General features: G+C 41.3%; 1 protein-coding gene across 1 annotated transcript in view; it reads left to right on the top strand.

Annotated features, from left to right (window-relative positions):
• The window catches only part of LOC147706377 (cadherin-like protein 26), a 290,718-nt gene that overhangs the window by 205,361 nt on the left and 61,487 nt on the right, over positions 1-23,870 (top strand). The window contains exons 4-7 of the mRNA XM_086932875.1: positions 144-291; positions 2,836-3,002; positions 4,103-4,231; positions 14,643-14,828. Of these exons, the coding sequence (XP_086789001.1) occupies positions 144-291; positions 2,836-3,002; positions 4,103-4,231; positions 14,643-14,828 (630 nt within the window). The remainder of the gene's footprint in view (positions 1-143; positions 292-2,835; positions 3,003-4,102; positions 4,232-14,642; positions 14,829-23,870) is intronic.

The raw sequence follows: 23,870 nt of genomic DNA, 5'->3' as shown, positions 1-23,870 counted from the left end.
GAGTATTGCTGGTGGGTTTGAAGGACCATAAACAATGCTCAAATATGTTATCAGACCCAAAATATCTAGGAATGTTAAATGTAGAACAGAAGTCTACCTTACAACAGAGACATCCTTTTGAGAAATGTGTCTGTTTTTCACAGGTGCGCTTTGATGTTGCGGACAGGGCTTCGGGGAGGATAGTCGATAAGTCCTTGATCTTCAATGTTGAGGTGAAGGACAAAAATGACAACGCGCCCAAATTTGAGCATGATGTAGTGAATATCACTCTGAAGGAGACCTTCAATTTTGGTAAGTTCAGTGGTGTCTCTGAAAATGGTGAGCTTTGTAAATATCATACTGTCTGTGATCCACATGTCCTGGTCATGCTGCACGGTTGATTCCTTGACGGTTGTAATATTATAAACCGGAAATGAATAAAAGTGCTATCTCTGATATAATGCATTGTATGAGTCAAGCTATGAACCCCCTTAAGTCACATGAAACTTCCACCCTCATTTCTAGGACCTGGATATGTCATTTATGGTACTTGATACTCCTTAGCACACGTTTTATATCTCTTAATTTAAGCAGTATACATGTGTTTCCACCATACATCAGTCTTTCACTCGTAAATAAATCTGATCCTTTAGGTCTGGATTGTTGTTGGTGTTGTTTAATTTTCTGGAGACGTCACAGCCAACACGTGTTTCGTCGTTGCGGGAATGTAACCCACGACTTTCTCAAGGCTATTCTCCAACTTGGTGCTCTTTTTTAGTTGAGGTGATAATTCAGACCCTCAATGGGGTTCTGTTGGGAGACTCTATTCTTTACGTGTATCTCCTTTGTGGTAACCGGTGTGTTGGTTTTCTTAGTTTGTCAGCTTTCGCCGTTGTCAATCGTGCTAGAACCTGTTTCCCCTCTGCCGTATGTCATTTATGGTACTCAAGGTGTTAAAGAACTCTAGAAACATTTTTGGAGTTTCTCTCAGCTGGGATGTTATAACGTTATGTTATAACGTTTTATTGAGCGCGAACAGCTGCCCCAGCAACGAGGCGTCCCGGATCAGGCATGAACACTGGTGGGGAACTCCTATGATGGAATTGGTTAATTAAGCTAAGGTGAATGAGCCGCACCAATCAGCAAACCGAAGTTCAAAAAGTTTTACACCCATTATCATTTGGCTAAGGCCCTAATTGTGAGTTTGGCAGTCCATAAGACCGCCAAAGTCACGGTGGAGGTGCGGTGGCAGACGTGAACCGCCGCATCAACAGTCCGACTGTCGTATTACCACTACGGCGGTCGGACCTCCAGGGGACCACCACACCCGCCAGGGATCCACAATCTCTGCTGGTCTTGCAGTGGTCTAGGGAAGCGATATGCTTGGCGGCGAAGCCTATTCATGGTGGTGAGCCCACCGTGAAAAGGCTGGCAGAGAATAAACACCTGCTGCCCTGTGCAAGGGGATTCATGAAGGTGGCACATGTTGTGACCCCCTGTCTGCATGCAACCCCCTTTCCTGCACAGCATGGACTGCACAGTCGATGCCGAGTAGGAACAGCCTCGGGCACTCCTATTGCAGTTCCTTTTCAATAGTCACCGAAATGGGACCGCCTTGTGCGCCGACCCGCCAGAAAACAAGGAAACTCGTAATTTGGCGAGTGGGAGTAGGTTGACTTTGGAAGTCTGGTAGTGGCTGCTGGCGTGGCGGCCCGCTGCCAGACCACCCAAGATGTAATCCTGCCCTAAATAGGACTTGCTTTATCGCTAAGTGTTTCTTGCATTTTCTTGACACGGAACAAGGGCAGGAGAAGATAATGAGGTGCTTCATCTGTGTCCACATAAGGCTGGTCAACTTCCCTCCTCGACCTTCCCACTGCTCCAGGAGTCAGGGGCTGATGAGGCGACGCAGGCAAAGCTAGACAGTAGGGCGTCAGGCAGATGTCATGCCTTTGCGTGTGTCTGTAGCCAGACCTGTAGTGATGAAGCGCGCATGTCAATGTGGGGTGATTATAAAATGTCACCCATACAGAAAGTTACAAATGTATGAAAAGGTTGGGGGGACATGCAGAGGTTCACTTTGCGTGGGAACAGACACTAACATTTCTCATGGCACCCCAGGGCTGGGCTTTATGCACAATCATAGCTGATCTACAGAGGTCAACACAACTCAAACATAAAGCATGGAGACTGTCTATAGACACTGCACACCACAGACATTTTAGTTTAGGTGCTTAAACGTTAGTCGGGACTATTACAATTTAGAACCAAAGTGTATTAGTAGCCACAATGACACCCTTAAGTAAATGCATAGCTCCTGTACCTGGATGCAGCTTTGCTTCCTATTAATATATGCACAATTTTCATTGGAGAATAGCATGCACAAACTGTATTCCTGCCCTCTTTGAGTGTGTTAGTACCACTATCACAAAGTGGTGCCTTTGCACCTGCCACCAGGTTAATCTAATGATAATTTACCAAACAGAAGACAGGTAAAATCACTATTTATGCCTATTTTTTAATGAGGTCTACTCTAAACTGGAAGCAAAGGGTGCTTATGATGGAAGTTTATACTAGCGTCCCAGGTGACGGGACCACTTGGATGTTATTATTACCCCATTTAATGGTATTTTTTTGTAAGTTTGCTTCATTTTTGCTGGCATTCAGTTACTTGACTTGTAGGTCTGGGGAAGGTGCTGTAAACACTGCTTTTGCTTTTCTTGCTGCTGATGTTTTGCTGGGTTACCTACCCCTAGCCACAATGAACATTTATTTTTGTCTTAGCAGTGGAGCAGCTGTGCACACCCTTCACCACCTGCAGTGTATCAATGGTAAAGGCTGTTTTCTTCTCCACAGAAAATCCAGTTATCCAGCTCCATGCCTACGATAACGATAAAGAAGACACACCAAATTCAGAAGTCATCTTTTCTCTTGTGTCGCAGAGTCCTTCCACCTCGGACATGACATTCACCGTTGATCCCAAGAACGGATTGATACGCGGGAAGGGGTGCCTGAATTATGAGGTCAGTGCCTACTGGATTGAAAGAAGGGGTGAATACATTGGGAAATTGGGGTCACTTTGTGAGGAAAGGTGATTTGTTGCAGATGATAGCCTCAATTCTTTTGTAAAGGGGCTTGAGGCTCTGGAAAAGAAAACAGATGAGAAACACGTGTCTGGCACTTGACAATTAAGTGAGGGTGCCGAGCACCGGAAACCACTGGCTCAAATTAAGCACTGCGTTGGAGTAGGTTTTACAATATATGGTTTCAGGGGAGTTTGTGTAGGGTTTCCCACTCTGGTGTTCCATGTATATGTGAGGTGAGTACAGTGCTAAATTTGTGACTGTGGTTGCTTGTGGGCTCACCGCGTGGGGGTTATTTCTACCTTTTTAAAGAGCATGGTTACACTGCAGAGACAGTCGGAGGAGAAAAAGTGAAGGGTCTACATAGATTGGGGAGAGAGCAGAGCATGAACTGTAGGGGAGAGGCAAGGTACCAATTGTAGAATAAAGAAAGGGCAAATCAGAAATAGAGGGAGAGAGGTAACATGCCCGGGATAATAAAAGAAAGAGAGCGAAGGGGAGAGGGGTGTGAGGATAAACAGTTGACAAAAGGTAGGGGGTAGAAAGGAAAGCAGGGGTACAATATAGACCGGGGGAATGCCAGCGGTGGAAGTAGATTGCGTCCATGGTGAAAGTAGACCACTGGGTTTTAGAAACATTGTGGGAACCTGCACTTATTTTTGTACACAAATTGAGCACAGCAGTGTGTCCAGAAACTTTATGGGACAAGAGCGTGTAACAGGAACCTGGTGTGTCACTTTCAAATTGGCAAATGGTTGCAACTTTGCAAATACACACACATCAGACATTAGAACTCAACTGCAACAATGTATTACCATTGAGCAGCTGTGTCATTTATTTATTACAGGTGACTAAAGAAGTCACCTGTGATAATGACATTAGAGATGTTTTTTTTACAGACACTGCATCCTCCCATGTATTACAAATAAAAAAATAATGAATAAATACATAACATTACAGAGCACATTATTAAAGGCATATCTGACTGCCCAAAAACTTTCTTTGCATTTAATATATGTTTGATTTTTTTTCTATTGTAGGCTGCAAAAAAAATCCAGATTATCATAAAAGCAAGTGACAATGGTTCCCCAGTCTTGTCATCATCGGCAACTGTTAATATATTTGTTGAAGATGGGAACAACCATATGCCTGTCATTATCGATCAAAAAGTAAGTTATTTTAGTTACGCATTGAGGCTAGCTAGGAATGCAAACCATACTTTAATCAAACTGTGTATGCCTACATTTGAACCTCTGGATGCTGCTGATGATTGTGGAATAATTTGTTTGACACATGGCTGCTCGCAGCTACTCTATGATCTTACTTTGCTTATGCATGGGTCTTTGCCCTTCTTCCCCCTGAGGATGCACGATTTTGGATTATGTTCTTCAGTGGTTTGCCACTTCCCTTGTGCAAATTGTTCTTTTTACCATTGTCTGTCTTGTACGTAAAGTGCCACCACCCTTCTTGTCTAACTGCAACTTGATGAACTAAACTGATGCTCTATATATTCTGTTACAATAAAGTTGTGCAGATCCAGGGCTGAGTGAATATACCTAAAAATTAAAATCACTGTTTGCAAGCCCACCTTTTTAATAAAACACAGCACTTCATTTTAATTTGAAGTAGAATAACCAACAAAAACAGGGTGTCCACAGAAAGACTTTTCAAAAACTTCCAATAGCATGTTGGCCATACAAGTAATCTCACAAGCTTTTTTCTTGCTAATTGGCTCTCAGTTGGGCAAAAACGTCTGGTACTATTGAGTTATATGAAATTAATACATGATATTCTACATTAAAAATTGTCAACGCTGTATGGATAGACAGATTGCTGAATCATCAGACATTTTTCCAATTTACTAATGTCCTGGTGTATGCTTCAAAAATCAAGAAGGTTCATACATGCCTGTATGTGTGACCCTTCACCCTACAAATTCTTGCCACCGCCCCACAATCACTTGCAGGACAGAAAATTTGCAGGTTTGGGGTTAGGAGTAGAGGAGGCTGAAGCTGGATTATCAATAAAAAGGATAATCCTCGCACAAGTGGGATCAGCCTAAGCGTTCCTCAAGAAGGTCAGAAGAAGGCACGATCAAGAGTCAGCCTCAAAAGGACCATCCTGTGTAGAGATTGAACAGTTCTCTTTAACCCGTCCAAAATCTCTAACAATCATCAACAGTAGAGAATGTTGCTTTGTTTGATGACCTATGTTCAGGGTTTGAGATGTATTGGGACATAATTTACCTGAAAGGACTCTCTTATGATGGGGTCCATTGCAGAAGACAGCCCTGGGAGCAGGCTGGTTGGTTAGACCCTCTTTGATCAGGAGTGTCCAGGTCCCTGAAGAAGCATACTGTGTAAAATGCTGTGTTTCTCTTGTTCTTTGTCCCTTTCCTCTGGCAATGGCTGCCTTCAGAATCTGATACTGTTCAGTGCTTCCCAAAGAATATGTTTTTATACTGAATGTGGTTCTCTCCAGTATTTCTTCCTCCACAAACAGACCCCCCAGGATTTAGAGGCATTGATTAGCAAATTTGTGCGGCAGAGAAATGTAAATTTGTGCGGCATCATTGCAGCACTTTATTTTTCCTGCAGTCATTCGTTTTCAGACGTAAATTAATGGACACTACTCCATCAGAGTATTCCATCTTGGTAGAGGCATGTTTAAGGTATCTAAGGCGGTTTGTTTGCTATTGCCATTTTATTATATCAGCATCAGAAAGGTGAACGCCTGAACTGATTCTTCCCAGATTCAGACTCATAGCCTGCTAGTTACCCTAAAAAGTAGGCAACAAGGGCTTACCTCCTTGAGTTACTTGCTGATAAAACACCTGGACCAAGATCTACAAAGGTTTTGCACCAGTCTTCTGTTACTTTTTTAGTGCAGACCACATGCAAATTCCCAAAACACACCATGCTGCATGCTAAAAATGTTCCCTGCAAGAGCCCACCACAGACCCCTACTCTCTCCACTCAACAACAGACCACAGCACTCCTCACTCTTCTCCCTGCACAAGCTCAATGAGCGCTCACAACACTGTATCAGGGCAAGAACTCGCTGTTCCCATCGCAGCTCTCACTACAGGAGCTCCGTGCACCACTTACCCACCCCCCGGAGCACTCTTTACCTCTCCTTCTCCATCATGCAGGTGATCCCTATGACCTTTAGGGCTTTAACAGCAGGAGAGCTAGACACCCCTCCCTTTCCTCCTTGCTGGAGCTGTTTGCACCCTCACAATGCTCAATACTGGAGATCTTTGCACCTCTCATTCCCCCCTCAGTGGGAGCACTCTGCACCTCCCCCTATCTTCCAGCAGGAGCTCCCTGCTCCCCTCACAGCACTTACTTCAGGAGTTCCCTACACCCCTCACTCGCCTCCATGCATTAATGCAATGCAACTTCACAACACTCCCTGCAGGAACACCCTACCGGCCTCACTTACGTCCCTGCACTCTAAGTACCCCCTGCTTCCCTCCCTGCAGGAGCTCATTGCATTCCTCGCACTCGTCCGACCATGAGAAGTAAAGTGGCATTGGCTGACTCCCTGCAACCCTCTTTCTCCTCTCAACATCTCTCACAACCCTCTTTGCAGGAGGAAAGGTTGTGCAGTGGTGTAACAAAACTCTCACAGCTCTCATCGAAGAGCAGATGGGGCCCGGGGTCCCCTTCATTTACTGAAGAGAGTGGGGCCCCCCGCCCCGCGGGGGCTGCTGGGGTGTTTGTTATGTCTTGGTCACTCATTCCCTGCCTCAGCTACCAACGATTGTGGTGCGCCAGAAATGGCCGCGGCTCTGGTTCCACTCAGTCACCAGAGCCGCGACATGTAAATGGAGCGTTGGGACCGCTAGTTCCAATATATGGTGGAGCTCACACTCTGGCAAATTTTAAATGAGGCCCTTGAGTGCTGCCCCTTGTCCCCTGTAACCTTTCGATAGTTTACTCTAGTTTGTTGTATTTCACTGTATCACATTTACGTGTGACCCACTGTGCTGCCCATCTCCCTAGCTTCTCAATAAAAATAAAACGTACCTCAGCATTTTCTTATTCTGACCATTGGCTTCCAAATGTCTAGGGGCCTGATCACGAGTTGCTTGTTATAATATGACCCATGTGCAAACTCCTATTTTTGCATGGTTAGGAATTACGAGTTATCAGATACGTTAGGCAGCTCATCATTAGTCAAATTTTGGCAGGCCAAACATACTGTATTTACTGTATCCTTTTGGTGGGTTAAAAATCAAAATATGCATGTTATTCCCCATTAACTCGTAATAGGTGTTATTTAGTGCATCCAATAAATAACGTATCCTGTGGTATCAGGGGCGATAAATAAAGTGGCAGCTGCCACAGGTAACAACGGTAGGGTGGGGTAGGGCGGGGCGGGGTGCAGGGTTGAATCGAAAAACGATGGGATAGGTAAAATTGAATACAATCTATACTTAATATAATAAAGAGAGAGCCCAAACCTTTGAGGCGGGTAATCTCAGGAACCACAGCACTAATCACAACACCCAATACAGCGTTGGAAGGGGCAGTTGCAGCAGAAGGACATAGGCTATGCAGACGCCCACCATATACATTTAAAAGGTTAAAGAACCATGCCAGCAAAGTAGTCCCTTGTGGGTGTGTCTACGTTGTGCTGTGGGAGTGTGCTGGGGGCGTGACAAACGCTGGGGGCGTGTGGTACGTTCCGCCCTTCATGCCATGTCTCATATCGTGTGCTGTGGGCGCGTGCTGGGTGAGGGATTATGAAAAAAAGCGAGCGTTGTGCCCAATATTTCATTGTTTTGTCTTCCCAGGTTCTGTACATTCCAGCTCCGGGTGTCCACCCTGCTCCCTTTAAATACCCCTGCACCCCATAATCATATCCCACCCTTACTCCTTAAAATACCCCAACACCCTTAAACACTAACCCATCTTAACCCTATAAAGATACCCTGTACCCCAAAACCCAAACCTATCCCTAAACCCTAAAAATACCCCTGTACCCCAAACCCAAACCTATCCCTGAACCCTAAAATACCCCTGTACCCCAAAACCCAAACCTAGCCCTGAACCATAAAAATAACCCTGTACCCCAAAACCTAAACATACCCCTGAACCCTAAAATACCCCTGTACCCCAAAACCCAAACCTAGCCCTGACCCCTAAAGATACCCCTGTACCCCAAAACCCAAACCTAGCCCTGAACCATTAAAATACCCCTGTACCCCAAAACCCAAACCTACCCCTGAACCCTAAAAATACCCCTATACCCCAAAACCCAAACCTAGCCCTGAACCCTAAAAATACCCCTGTACCCCAAAAGCCATACCTATCCCTAAACCCTAAAACTACCCCTGTACCCCATAACCCAAAACTATATCTGAACCCTTAAAATACCCAAACACCCCAAAACATATACCTCAGTACCCCAAAGCATATACCCCTATACCCATACTTACCTTATCCAAACATTAAAAAAACATGCTTTTACCATTAATGTATTTACAACGAATTTCGTTGTAAATGTATGCGTGGTAAAAGCATATAAAATGTAATGCCATGCGTTATAATGGCATTGCGGAGTCATGGTACTTTCGTAATGAAAGTATGCGGAGTGATGGTATGCGGAAAGAAAGTTGCGGAATAATGGGTGTTTACCCTCCCCCGGTAAGTACATTGGTGGCACGGCGGCCCACATCTCCAGCAACATACTCATATTTTTTCACCACCGATTTGAAAAATGCACAGGTCTCTCTCGTTGATGGCCAGCACCGACATACACTTTTAGACACACCTCCCGCCACAAGTTCTAGAATTGCTCACTTTAGAGCATGGGAGCTACGTTTGAATCTCGGCATCAGCTCAACATCCTGTGATTCCAGGCAAATTGCTTTGTCTCCCCGTGCCTACCACAAATGAATGCGTTCTTCTGTAATGTAAATTGTGCTCATGCCATGTTGTCGAGTTCGCGCTATATAATATTGCAAGGAAAAATAAAGTAGGGAAACTCGAGTTCACACACTACTGAACGCGCACTCTTAAGTGCATCAGCAGTGCACTGTGAATCGGAGCGTTTCACAGGCCTGTCACAGATAAGGAATGCTATCAAAACGAAATCCCACAAAACAATATACTACTGGCCGGCAGCAATTCATACCCGGACAACGTCGGGACGGGCTGCTAGTACTAAATAAAACCACTTATCTTGCGCTCGCCACATCGCCAAGTCGGCGATGTGGCAGGCAAAGTAAGTGGTTTTATATATTTTTTATTTAATTTTCCCTAGCCCGTTGTCAGTTGACTTGGCCCCCTCGCACGCACCCCACAGCTTACCACTCTTACCTGTGCCGGCCGCCACTTGATAAATAGCGTCTTACCTTGTAATCAAGCCCTAAGATTGGCCATTAGCTTCTGTTGGCCCTCTTATTTGCGAAGTAACAATTTTGCCACGTGAATTTAATTGTCATTTTGGGAATCTTCCCTCGCTGCAGCAAATGAAAAGTTGATGTTTAAAATAAAGTGATAATAATAACAACTTTAAAATCGGAAACCATCATGGTATTAAAGACACTAAATAAATGTATCACCTCAGTGTTTAGCATGAGGAATTAGCAATACTTAAAAGTCACGCAGCTCGTGATGGAATGTTATAGTAATAGGTGAGAAAACGAAACATTCTTACAAAGACATTCATGACTGTCAGCAGCACGGAATCGTAACTACACTCTGCCGAGTATTTTCTGTTGACGTATCACTGACGTAAGAACCGTGCGTCACGTGTTCCCAGTCCAGTTTAAGACGGCATATTGCCCGCGGTATATAGGTGGAGGGAGAGGGGCGGCTCACAAACAGAACACACTGCAGGCAGGATGCTTGTAGCATGACTGTCCACACCTCAAAGGTTGCAATTGTTATGGAAACGAAAACGGGTCGAATTGTTTTTGTCTGCAGTTGTGAATGCACCTATTTGACCGAATTTCACAATTTTGCCCCATCAGTGGAATAGCCCCAGTTTTATCGGATGGGTTTCCCAAAACATTCGATATGAAATGATTTGTGGCGAAATCACAAGAATATATGGTAACAACAATGTAAGTTTCTAATGGCACATCAGTGTCAAGTGAAGGAAGACCCACTCTCCCCTCGATTTTTTTTTTTTTAGATATCTAGGGCCTCATTTATGAAAGCCTTGCGCCACCGGTGCGTCACTTTTTCCCATGTTAAAAGTTACGCACCGGCGGCGCAAGGCCTTCATAAATAAGGCCCCTAGGGCTTTAAGTAGGATGAAAAAATTGGGGGCGCGGGGCATTGTCTCTAAAAAGGGTGTGGCAAATCTATTAAAGGGGCTTGGCCATCACAATTAGGGGCATGACCTAGATTATGAGAGCTAGACGTGTGTTAAATTTGCATGCAGCAAAGGATAATAAAATAGAAAAAAGTATATTTATTTTACCTTACCAATAAAAACAATAAACACTTTAGAACGCATATACAAATCTAGGAATCAGAATGATACCTTTAGACGCCTTATGGGTAATTGGCAGCATTCTGATCAGAGCTAAACTGATGGTAGCCCTTTCTAACTACGCGCCGCCTTTCCCAGTAAACTATTATTTGGCGCAGTGTCATGTGCTTTCTGTAGCCTTCCTTGTATGATGCAAGGCACGCATAACATAAGCTTTTGTAAAGCACACATTCACCCAAGGGCATCTTGGCATTGAATAACTGATGTGTATTGTTACCCAATTCAATGATCCTCATTTTATCAACCTCAGAAGGATGAAAGGCTGAGTAAACCTACTGGGGCTTGAACCTATGACCATGAGGTCAAACACCGGTCCCCACATTGGACACAATAATCCACTAAACCATCAGATCCAGCACACTCATTTACACTTGTATCTTTAAGACCAATCTGTTGTTGTTTTGGGTCCGTAGCTATCCAGTAACAGGCTCCAGAGAGCAAATAAAGGCATCATCTAAGCACTGATTTGGGAGAAAAATGGGGACAAGTTACAATCTAGATATAGTTTCCTGGTTCAACCGTCTGGTCCAGGCAGCATTGGACAAAATGGAATTTCCCACTGAGCAGTAATCAAAGAAAAGAAAATTAAAAAAACGGTTACCTTTCCGTGGCTGCCGGCTCTCTTCCTGGCAAGTCCAGAAGCAGGAAGCACCCGGCTGCCCTAAAACAATCACAACTCTGCAACACAGCGTAGTGATTGGTGTGAGCGCTGTGGTTCGGCACTCAGATGGGGACTTGGGGCCTGGGCATGTTCCCTACCAGGCAGTGTAATGCAGCCTGGTGGGAACATGCTAAGTGTGAATGATGCGTTGCCGGGCCAAGACGGCCGGCCAAGCAGTCATGCGCACTTTGAGAGTGTGCATTCACCACTCCTCCCAGGCTCAGACCCCAGTCCAGCTCCCCCCTGCCCTAACACAGCTCCATTGCAAAGAGATAGATAATGATAATAACAAAGTTCTTATTGTTTTATTTGTTTCTGCTCTCAGACCAGCAGGGCGATGCTCCTCCACCATACATCATGAATGTGGTTGTTAAAGATGTAAACACTCACTTTGATTACTATCTGTGTTTTATCCTTTGTCCTAGTGCATCTGCTTTTTTCAAACTTAACTGACTATTTGGTTAATTAGATAAACAAAGTGTGGTTATAAACATAACAGTAAAATACAGAAAATTGTAAAAACAAAAAAGAGAAAACAAACATTTTTGTTACTTTACACCAGGATCGGACAATGAATTTAGCAGCTTCATAAACAAGAATGCTCCACCGGACGAATGCACCTCGAGGGATGATTTATGGAAGCCATTATCAAACAAAAACCCATCACAAAAGTATTCGTTGTGACCTCTGCCGGCCCTTTAGTCACAGATAGAGCAAGGAGAAGACTTTGGCCAAAAACATCACACACAAATATTTGTGACTCCCACTTATTCAAATTCCCACTCAGGGCCAGACTGGGAACGGAAACCGGACCTGGGTAACTGCTCGGCCTGCCCCCAATTAAAAAGGAAATAGATGCAGTTGTCGGCGTTTCGGTCAAAACAGACGCTGACTGTATTGACAGCGGCGTGTCGGAGAAGTAGCGCTATTTCTTGTGTCTGACGTTCACTGACATAAGTATCACGCTTATTTTCTCCTACGAACGCCGACTGTTTTCACAGTGGACTGTCAGAGGAGTTGCACTCCTTTTTTAATTTGACTTTTGCAAGCACAAATGCCAAGGAAACTTTTACAGGGGTCTCCACCAGAGCCTTATAATTGGTCGCCGACTGCAGGGATAGCCACCAGTCATAGGAGTAACGTCCGCTCTTTGCTTGTTTGAAAGAGATCTTCAGTAGCTTTTTTGTGGTGCAATTAACCAGGAAGATTTTACTTACATAACAGACTCAGTCATGATTAGACATTGCCCATGAAATGTTCATAAGGGTCATACAACACTTTATTTGATTGTCCTGAAGATGGTCTAACGGATGCGAACACCAACAAGACTGAAACGTCGACAACTGCATCTATTTCCTTTTTGATTGATTTTCTTTAGAAAGTGTTTTCTGTTTTGTTCAGATTCACGGTTCTATTTATGTATTTATGTTTGGAATATAAGTTCGCATTAATGACTCTGAGGTGTTAGTACAGAATTCTTTTGTAAACCTCAGTCATTTTTATGCTACTCTAATTCTTGTACCCTTTCTATTTACATCACATACATTTATTTTTTGAATAATTCACACCCGTTTCATTAGTATCTTTTACATATGTTTTTAGGAAGTAATTAACAATTGAATTGTAGATTGTTTAACTGTAGGTTACCAGCTGGAACTATGACACATTACCATATGAATTATCTAACTAAGTATCCTTATTAACATCATCTGAAGAAATGAAAATGCGATGGGCGGGAGGTTTGAGAAATAGACCTAGCAAAGGCGTTATCTATGGTCAACTCCCCAGGCCATGTAGCTGGTTTTTCTCAGCTGTTGATAAGTCGTGCAACACAGATAGCTCTGACCCAGTCGCATTCCCAAAACAAGCATCTATAATGCAATAGGTCTTGCATTTACGCGAGTTTTAACTTTTGCCATTGTAAATGACAATGCCTTTTATTTATGTTTTCGTTGTTAAATGCAAGGCCTATTGCATTGCAAAAGATTGAAGGCATTGCTGAGTTGCCCCCTTCTGTCTCCCATGGATTATCGGATACTGTGCGTTTCTATTGTGGACTGAAAGAATAGTGATTGTACGGCAACAAGAGAATTTTGGATTAACAAGGCAGACTGCCTATTGGATAATAGAGACTAAACAAGGATGTGCACTGATGTGTTTGTGACAAGAGGTAACCATGATGTGCTAATTTCCCAAGTTTGCACCCATGCTAGCATTCTGGATGTAGAGATTACAGAATTTTAATAATGACCAAAACTGCCGATTTAATGTTTCATGCTGTTATTTGAAGGCACATACATTTGCTTAATTGTTCCAAATGTATATGCTATGTTCTTGGTTTTACTCCCCAAGCAAACTGTGTTTCAATGGATTCCTTTTGAAAGATTTTTTGTGAGTATGTGTGAGATACGTATTATTCTCTTCTGAATTTCCATAAGCTAGTTACAAGTATTCATGGAAAAAAGTAATATGAAATGTGTGCATGGTCTTCAAAGACAAGACCACAAAAGAAATATGTAAAAGATCCAACAACAACAAAAAAAATCCAAGGATAACTTTCTGCTAAAATGTCTACTTGTAAACCTTTTCCAAATCCAGCTGAACTTATTTCGCACCTGTTGTAGCTCTGGGTGAAATTGTTATTTTAACTCCAGCCCTGGAATATATGCTATCATGTGCATATGATGGTGGGTTCTAGATTTTTATCCTAGGAGAAAGAAAGGACCAATTGCACTATATGAAATGAATGTTAGAACATAGTTTCAAACATTATCAAGAAACATTTTTCACATCAACAGATAAAAAGATTGAAAAAGGAAGTGACTTTCACTAAGCAGTCTCTATGTAGAACCTTAGAAGCTCTTTCTTTTGTATCCGATAAAAAATATGCCACAGTTTATAAACTAGCATTGACCATAACAAGTCAGAGGCAAGACAATAGGCATTAATATGGAAAATTAAAGCAAAGTAAAATTGATAAGTGACTCATGAGACAATGCGGTATCCATTTCGGATGTATCCACAAGTACATTTCAATAGATTTTGACAGTATAAACCTGTTAATCAAAACAATTTCATGGACCAGTAATACAATAATATGTTTTTCTTTTAGGTATAGAGATTGCATGAGAATTGAGTTAAGAGATAATCTAAGAAGATCAACATTTATTCAAGTTCTTTCCAAGTTTTCTCATGAACTCTGCATTGCCTGAATTGATTTAATCACTTCTTTGAATGTACAAAACCCATGTCCATGCTTTGGTAGATTCTCAGGTGGTTTCAAATCACACAACACAGATTGTGTAGCTAAAGTAATCTTTAACTCTCGAATAAATATGTCACTCTTCACTGAAAGTCTATTTAGAGTGAAGTTTTTTTGGTTATGACAGAATCCTTTTGTTTTTCAGTATGAAGGTGCAATCCTCGAAGGAAAAATTAACCAAAGTATAACCAGAATACGCGTCGAAGATAAGGATACTCCTAAAACACCAGCCTGGCGCGCAAAGTTCAAAATATTGTCAGGCAATGAAAAAGGCAACTTTAACATCACCACGGATCCTGAAACCAACGAAGGCATTTTAGCTGTCATAAAGGTAATTTGTTTGCTCCCTAAAAATCATATGTGTTACCTCCATATCTAATCTGATGATCTCATGATTCAAAGATAATGGTGCAAATAAATACATTTGCTTCTAAAAATGAAATATGAACATTATTTTGAGGATTTTAGGTCACAAATATGTACAAGCATGATCCCGGATTCTGTATTCACATATCAAATAGCCACAGGACTCTCTTTTCAGGTCATAATCAGATCTGCTATGAAATAGGAAGCAGGTTAATTAGCTCACTGTACTAATTCGTCAGTTGTAGATTTCTCTATGTAGAGACGAGACAAATTGTGAACTGTACTAGATACATAAAATATTAACATTAAACAACCATGTTTCCAACTAAATTTTAAAATATTTGTAGGCACATTGAAATTGTATCTGCTGATTTGTCCACAACCATGATGTTATGCGCAGGGACAGATCTGCTGACTCCTTTGCAAAAACCTGCCCGTTTTGAGGATTTTTCTTTTTTTCAGGGGCAAGGGGATTCAAAAACCTGCAGATCACATCTGCCATTTGTAAGATGCATGGAATTTCTTAGTTTGACCAAGTAAAACAACTGCTGTTTATCTAAAAAACTGGGTATCTAACCAGGAAATGAATAAGCATTGGCAAATCCAATAGGTCTTGTCTATGCGAGAGCTATTGGCTTTGCCAATGGCTTTTATCCATGTTGTTAAGCAGGATGGTTAAAAGTTAGGTTAGAAAGAAAGCGCTAGGACGCAGCCAATGCCGACCACATCATAGTACTTTTATTCTTCTGATGGGTGGGGTGGGCAAGACGGAAAACGGGAGGGAGGGAATGGGTAAAATGGACAATTGGGAGAAGTGTGTAAGATAGGGAATAGGATAGTAAAAAATAAATGCTATAACATGGCCACTTCATAGCACTTTTTGTAATGTGGCTGGGGGGAGAAGCATAGACAACTGGAGGGTGTGAGTGGGAGGGATGAAGCAATACGGACAGCAGGGACTGAGTCGTGGGGAGTGTCATAGGGAAAGAAGCGACACCCTACAATTGTACATAGCTGTAGGTCTGTGGTATCCCACACCTTTTGATTTTAGTAAAATGATATGTATAACATACTTACTTGTAGGGGCTTCCAGCCAATCCTCTTCAACAATTGGTCCGTTTTTGTGCCTGTCGCATTTTTCTTCTGCTCACAACAGCATTCTGCACAGGCAATCGGTCGGACCACTGCAGCCACTGGCTAACTTCACTGTCAGTGACTGCACTCTTCCATTTCACAAAAACACACACACACACACACACACTGCTCCCTTCAGTGCCAGGGACTCCTACTGAAATGTGTGCTTTTTGAGATCAAAAATTATTTTTGCTTGTACCCAATGTTTTTTTTAAGACTGACGACGGCTTCCCCAGTGATAACATTTAGCACTAGCAATGAAGAAACCAAACAAACACCGAAAAAGCCTAAAGGCAGACAGCCAGTGCTAATGCCTACTGGTTTTGCCAAGTGCTTATATTATGAGTTTTTCAGTAAGTAATAAGCAAATTATCATTTATTAGAAAAGCAGGAACAATCACGTCACAACAAAGTCCAACATTCCTCACCTTTGTACGAAGTTTGAAAATATTCTAATTTAAACTTATTTTACATTTATAAGGTATTAAGCCTATTCTAACCCTATAAAGCAAATCCTATTTTGTCATAATGCTGGACTCCTGCATTGATGCATTCATTATAATAAATGCAAAAGCATTATCGCATTATAAACACAGCATTTTATTTTCGTATTACAGGAACGTTTTCAAATTACAGGAAAGTGTTTGTGTCATAGTGCACCTGTATGATAAAAATACCTCACTACTTGCTTGTGACTGTACATATATAAGAATATTGCATATGACCATGAAAGTTCTCAAAAAGGCACCCAGCTAAGACCCATATGCTTAAACATGGTCATGGAACTCTACAATGGCTTGTCATTTCCTTAGTATGTATATTTAACTCTAGATGATGCCAAATGTTCTTGCTTTTGTGCCTGGTACAGTATTGAAGACCTTTAGGACTTGTATCACAATGCACACAAATAAGTAAATATACAAGCTTAGGCACAGCCAATAGGTAGTGCAATGTTTGCCAACGTTTGGCTTTGCCAATGTTTGTGAATGCTTCTTTAAAACTAAAAATGGGACTACTTTTGTGTGTAAATGCAGATTATGTAAGAGCAGGCAGCTATGGTATGCCACTGCTGTAAGCTGGGGTGGACGGAACAAAATTGTGAATGACATACTTGCTGACCAATGGATGAAGGGAGTTGGCTGAAAGATATATATCAAATCTCCTGTATCTACAGCACAGTCTCTGCACTCGCGGACGGGTGCATGTTCGCACGTGGGTGTATCCATGTTGAAAATTAACGCTCCGTTTTACCAGTGCCCAGAAGCACTGCGTGATGCACACGCGGGTGGTGAGTGTTCATATAAGATTTATTAGAACTCTGCAGCAAACAAGACGCATTTCAACAGTCACCTTCGTCAGTGCCTGGCGCGCCGCAAACGGTCACCATTTTATCATTTTTGTGGAATACAGAAATTAGCTTATTCAAATGAATTATCCAACGCCATCTTAACATGGTAAATAATACAGCAGTGCTAGTATATTAGCAACATCAGATGCACATTAGGAACAATATCACAAAGGCAATTCATTTTAAATACAATTCATCATATTGGAGATAAAAATTACTACAACAATTATGCCCTGAATGGGCTTGTCAAACTAATAGACATATAGTGGAGAGACTTCTGTCAAAAAACACAGGGATGCCATATTGACGTAATATTACTGTTGCCTGCATCAAGTATCAACGTTTCATAAATTGATAAACAACCAACATTATGCCCTGGATGGGCTAATAAGTCATTCTTCATATGTCTTATTATCCCCACTGTTAATGCTCCCAGCATACAAATCAGCATCAATTACCACATAAAATATTTCATATATGACGCCCCTTCTGCTTGCTGTTACAAATGCGTCCAGCCAACTGTATAATACAACAAATATGGACGGAAAAAAAGAGAGGGAAAAGGAAATAAAAGATCAACTAAAGGATAGGATAATTGCAGTCACCCGCGCAGTCTGATCAGGAGCATTCCCTATGGAGAGCTCCTGAGGATCAAGAGAAACAATACCACAGACAGCGATTTTAAGAGGGCAGCGCAGGCTCATTTCTGTATTCTGAAAAAGCGATAAAATGATGACCGTTTCCGGCGGGCCTGAGACTGACGAAGGCAACTGCCGAAACACGTCTTGTTTGCCGCAGAGTTCTAATAAATCTTCTATGACTCACCCCCATGAGTGCATCACTCTGTGCATATTGGACATTGGTAAAACAGAGCATATATATATATATATATTCCAACAAAGGATTGCCCATATGGAGAGAGCCTCACAGGTAAGTTCAGTCTCAGTGTGAGGGGGCAGCGAATGGGGCAGACACCCCCAGCAACATCAGCCGCCAAACGCGTTTCGGGCTCATGCCCTTGATCACAAACAATTATGACTCACACACATGAAATTGGCGGTCAACTACTTTATTCATAATAAGCCCCGCCCACTGGCTTCTGAGCATCATGGACGTTGTAGTCCTGAAAATGGGCCTCAGTGGGTTTTTATGTGGCGCCCCTTCATGAAATCAAAACACGCCAGTGGATTTGCTGCATTGTCTGTATCCCAGTACACTGCCAATACTTTACCCCCCCAAGGGGAACACCGACCTGCCGTGAACACCAGATAGTTCAGTGCTCGTGATCCGCAATTACGCGGCGCGCAGTCTCTGTGACCGGGCCAGCCACATTCAAATCTAACAACAAAGGATTACCCATATGGAGAGAGCCTCACAGACATACCCAGCAACATCAGCTGCAAAACGCGCCCTCTGGCTTCTGGACATCATGGTCATTGTAGTCCTGCAAATGCTCCTCAGTGGGTTTTCATGTGGCACCCCTTCATAAAATCAAAACACCCCAGTGGTTTTGCTACATTGTCTGTATCCCAGTACACTGCCAATATGTAATGGTGGATCACGAGCACCGGATCCTCTGGTGTTCATGGCAGGTCGGTGTTCCGCGTGGGGGGTAAAATATTGGCAGCTGATGTTGCTGGGTGTGTCAGCCCCATTCGCTGCACCCTCACGCTGGGACTGAACTTACCTGTGATGCTCTCTCCTTATGGGTAATCCTTTGAATCCTTTGTTGTTGGAATATATATATATATATATATATATATTTATATATATATATATATATATATATATATATATATATATATATACATATATATGTGTGTGTGTGTGTGTGTGTGTGTGTATGCTGGATCTTAAAAAAATACGTCAGTAGTTTCAGGCCATGAAATATCGGACATGAAGACCAATGAGATATAAGTGCAAAAGGTAATACTTTTCAGATTAGTAACAGGAGGACATCTTTTGTTGCACTCGAAAACACATAGAAAATCTGCCCATGCACTGGTTTAGATTTCAATGCATATGAAAGGTGCATGCAACCTGTTTGCTAATTTTCCACAATTTTCTGCTCTGTCCTTTAGAAAACGGGTGACGGACAGCTTGGATGACTGACTGCATTGTGCAATGGCTTTGTTTTTCTTTGAAAGCTACCTTGTGAGGGAAGGGGTGGAAGCATGGATGATAGTACAGGGAGCTCTGTACAGGGTTTCACTTCTGTTCAAGGGTAATTCAGCATCACCGAGGTCACCGAGGTCAATCAACTTGACAAATGAAGCTGTGCTGGCCTGTGCTTCCCACTGAAACCTGAGCCCTCTCCATAGACAATATTCTCCATGTAAAGCAAAGACCACTGACATTCCAGACAGTCTTACTGCTGCTATGCAGAGTAATGCATATTAATTTTAAGTAAGTCAAAGTAACGCCTGCCAAAAACAAGATACAAGTGCAAGCGCTATGAAGAGGCAGGCAATGGAAGCGGGGAAGAAATAGTACCTCAATCTCGTCGGAAGCAGAGGAAATTGAATCTGTGCTTGGTCTCTGCTCCAAATAAATGATCGGAGATTATGTTTTGCATGTATCGGCCAATTAAGGAGGCTGCAAAGAAGAGTGACATGAAGCCAACAAACAGTTTTTGTTGCATACAATAGGGTCTTGTAAGCGACACACATGCGCCTGTGCATGCTCTCTTAGGCTCAAACCAAGAAATGTAGTCATTGACTTTATACAGGAAATTTTTTTTGTGTTTTTGTGTGAAATATTTGTTCTATGGTATTAGCATCTAGATGATCATCACTATTTTGGAAACAATTTGTCCCATCTCATCGAGATATTTCTAATTTAAAAAGTAATATTAGGATTAAAAGGGAAGAGAAAAGACTAGAATATGTGAATGAAGACAAGGAGTAGAAGGGGCCACAGTATAGAAAATTACAAAGGAGCTAGCAAAGATTCAATCAAAAAACGTTATCATGAGTCACCATACAACTGAATAAGATGTTCGTAAAATGTTCGTAAACATTATAATAAATTCTAGGTTTACTATCTATTCTGGAAGAAGCCTTCTACAAGTCATCTAATTAAAAAAGAGTTTCTTATTTGACGTCACGTCACAAGATTTCCTGCTCATCAAAATCAAGCCTTTTCAAAATCCACAAGACTCTCATTTCTTTGATTCCAGTAAGAGTATTAGTACAGCACAGAAATAATAGACATTAACTTTAGTCTTATACTTACAAATATTCCAGGGTTTGATATGTTTTATTAACCTAACCAACAATAATTTCTTAATAATGCATACTCTTTTGAAGATTCCCAGAGGCTTTATATGGTTGTAACACGGCTCCAGCAGGTAAGTAATATTTTTCCATCCAGTAAAAAAGGTTGGAAGGTGTCTTCAAACTATGTTACAGAAAAAAATCGAGGGCAAAAGCAGTTAAAACAAAGATTGGCATTCAAACAAGCAGGCCCAGTCTTGATGTACCCTTTATAAAGCTTGAACAAAAGTAGTTATTTGAATCATTAGTAGACTAAAATATCACCGTGTAATTCCACTATGTGCTATGTGGTTATAAATATCTTCCATGTGCCTTTTTATATTTTTGTTAATTCTTTTCAATCATAGAGGTATAAGCAGCATCAAACAGTTCATCTCTGAAACAACATTGCAATAGATATTTCTGAACTGGAATCTTGTCCATTCATTATAGTGGGTCTCTTTTATTTATTTTTTAAGACACCAGCAACTTGTTACTTGGTACATCAACACCTTGTAAAATATATGCCATCTTACATTAAATAACACTGTTTTACCTTAAGGTTATTTCTTAACCCCGCATAAAATAGGTAACTGTACAGTGATTTATCACAATATTACTGCTAAAATGATTAACATTTGTGGTCGATCATGAGGGAATTACACAGGAGTTTCAAAGTCATATGTACAACTGATATTGATATTGTCTACAGTGGATCACTGGCTCCCTTAATATTTATTTAGCCCACCTGGTTTGTGATAATAAACAATTGAAACTCAAGTCTATGTTGCAATCTCTGATGAACCCAGGATTCAACAGGTGCTACATGACTGCTCATTAGCATTCCAGAACTAGAGGAACTCCAGTCAGATACACTTGGGCTGGGTCATAAAGAATAACAATGAAAAATAATCAACAGTTTACTAAAGTAGAAAAAGGACACAGTTCTAGATTTGGTCTTCCAGCAATCTTTGAATCTAGTACCATCATGAGAGCAGTGTGGTGGGAGGGGAACTCTACCCTCAGGATGGATATGACACACTGGTCCAGGTAGTGAATACAACGCTGAAAGACGTAAATAACATTAAAATAGTAGAAGCAAGAACAAGGTCATTTTTGCATGCACAAATAGATCAATAATGGACAGTCAGAGCACTTTGAGAGTTTTTCTGCAACAACATCCTCTTGTTTTGGTCTCAACTCTCTCCAGTGGTGTTTCCTAGATCAAAAGCGACCAAGAAGCTATGGAAAACCAGACTAGGATATCTAACATAATGTGTGTCACAATTCTGAAATCTCACAAAGTGAGAAAAAGTTTTATTTTGTTGGTCATTATTTTTTATATGTAAGCATTTCCTGACTTCCAAGTAGATGGCAATTACAAGAGCTCATCCGTTGACATTATCAACATCTAAATAGTCCTCATCCCCTCAAACTATTTTAGTGAATTTTGCAGACTCTATGATAAAAAAGTAAGTACTTCACCATTCAATCCAGACAAACTCATCCAGTCCTGTGAGATTGTGAGCAGGTGGTAATGTATACAGATGATTCCCAGTTTTCGTGCAGTCTGGATTGATGTCTGTCTTTTCAACAGGTGAAGGTAAGTATTATCGTCAATTGCAGAATCATAGCAGTTTCGGAAACAAAAAGGTAGAGCAGCATTTCAGAGAACACGTTTCGTAGGTAACCGCTAATCCTGCTGAGTATGTATCGAAAGTTATATTGAAGTCTTTCAATAGAGGTGACAAGTTGATGTTATGTGTTCTCTTAAATCCCCTTGGGAGTCCAAGTCACAGGCCTGCAGGTCAAGTCAACAGTACTGAGGGGTAAAAGGGGAATAGTAGCAAGGGTGGAAGGATGGCTTGGGGCAAAGATGGAATGCGGGCATTACTAGGAGGGCATAGGTATGTTTGTGGGAATCTGAGAACTCACAAGTTTCTACAAAAAGTTTAAACAGTCAGAGAATACCTCATTTCTATATTGAACTACTGATATCGATTAAAAAGTTCCTCTTATTGTTGCTCTTTTTCTCCGACCTTTTGGCAAGTTAACAACCTTAAAGTAATTTCATATAAAGCTTGCTATTTCAATATTTAGGGTAACACAACCAAGGCTTTGGTTTTAAGTCTTAATCCATCTAATGTTCTATAGAAGCCCCATATTATCAGACCTAAACTGAAACAAAATAATGTTTTTCCAAGATGTTCAGGTCGCAAGATGTTTGCATTAATGGAAACTGCACTTAGACAAGTATTTATATGTTTCTCTAGAACTTAGGAAGTTAAGATCCTATCTTCTAAATCAGTCACTAAAGGGTGATGGACTTGAGTGATCTGCATGATAAACTCAAAACTCTAAAGCTTAGTTAATTATTATGGCCCAATTGAAGACCAACCATGATCATTAAATGATGTACCAATCGCACTGCTAAAACAAGAATTAATTATCTGAGGAGACTTCTAAGTTCATGCAATCAACAATTGTAGATACACCAATCTGTAGTAGAAAACAAAATAAGTGTAAAGGTTTGAGTTTGATAAGCAGCATCGACTTGAAGTTTATTGATCCCTGTTAGCAAGCATTTACTCAAACCAAGGAATTTATCTGCCCATCTTTGAAATTAAAGTCTGCAGCTCAGATTGACTATTTTTATCTTCTCCACATTGAATGATAAACCGGGTCGTATTCTCCTGAATAGTTTTTCAGATCATGACCCTTCCAGCTGGATTTAATGCAGAAATGCCAGCAACTAAGAGTGCTAGGTGGCCCATGAAACTGTTGGATGATGAAAGTGGGTTGCAGAATCGATGTGATTTATTTGTTAATCATAAATCAAAATGGCTGATTTGTCAATAGTCCTTTTAAAGTAATACTTTCTGGTAGAAACAAGTTGGTCTAACGGCTAGGGTGGTTGACCTTGAATCTGGGGAACTGGGTTCAAGTCTCAGCAACAACATCCAGTGAATCTGGGCAATTTGCTTAATCTCCCTGTGCCTAATAAAAATGAATGTGTCCTCATGTAAACACAACTGGTGCTATGTAAAGTGCTCTGATACCTGATACCTTTGGGTCTAGTTACCGCTATATAAAACTCTGTAAAATAAAAAAGAATAATTTTCTAGTTCATTGCTATTTAACAAGAATAAATATTTAAAACCGTGTACTCACAGAGGAAACTAAACACGCCAAAAATTGCATAATTTTCTCCAAATCCCTTACACATAGATAAAGGTGGGAAGCAGTTGAAAGCACTGTTAGGGTTATTTAT

Source organism: Lissotriton vulgaris, chromosome 7 (genome assembly GCF_964263255.1).
Source record: "Lissotriton vulgaris chromosome 7, aLisVul1.2, whole genome shotgun sequence".
NCBI classification, from domain to species: domain Eukaryota; kingdom Metazoa; phylum Chordata; class Amphibia; order Caudata; family Salamandridae; genus Lissotriton; species Lissotriton vulgaris.
This window is presented reverse-complemented; position numbering and strand designations above follow the sequence as displayed.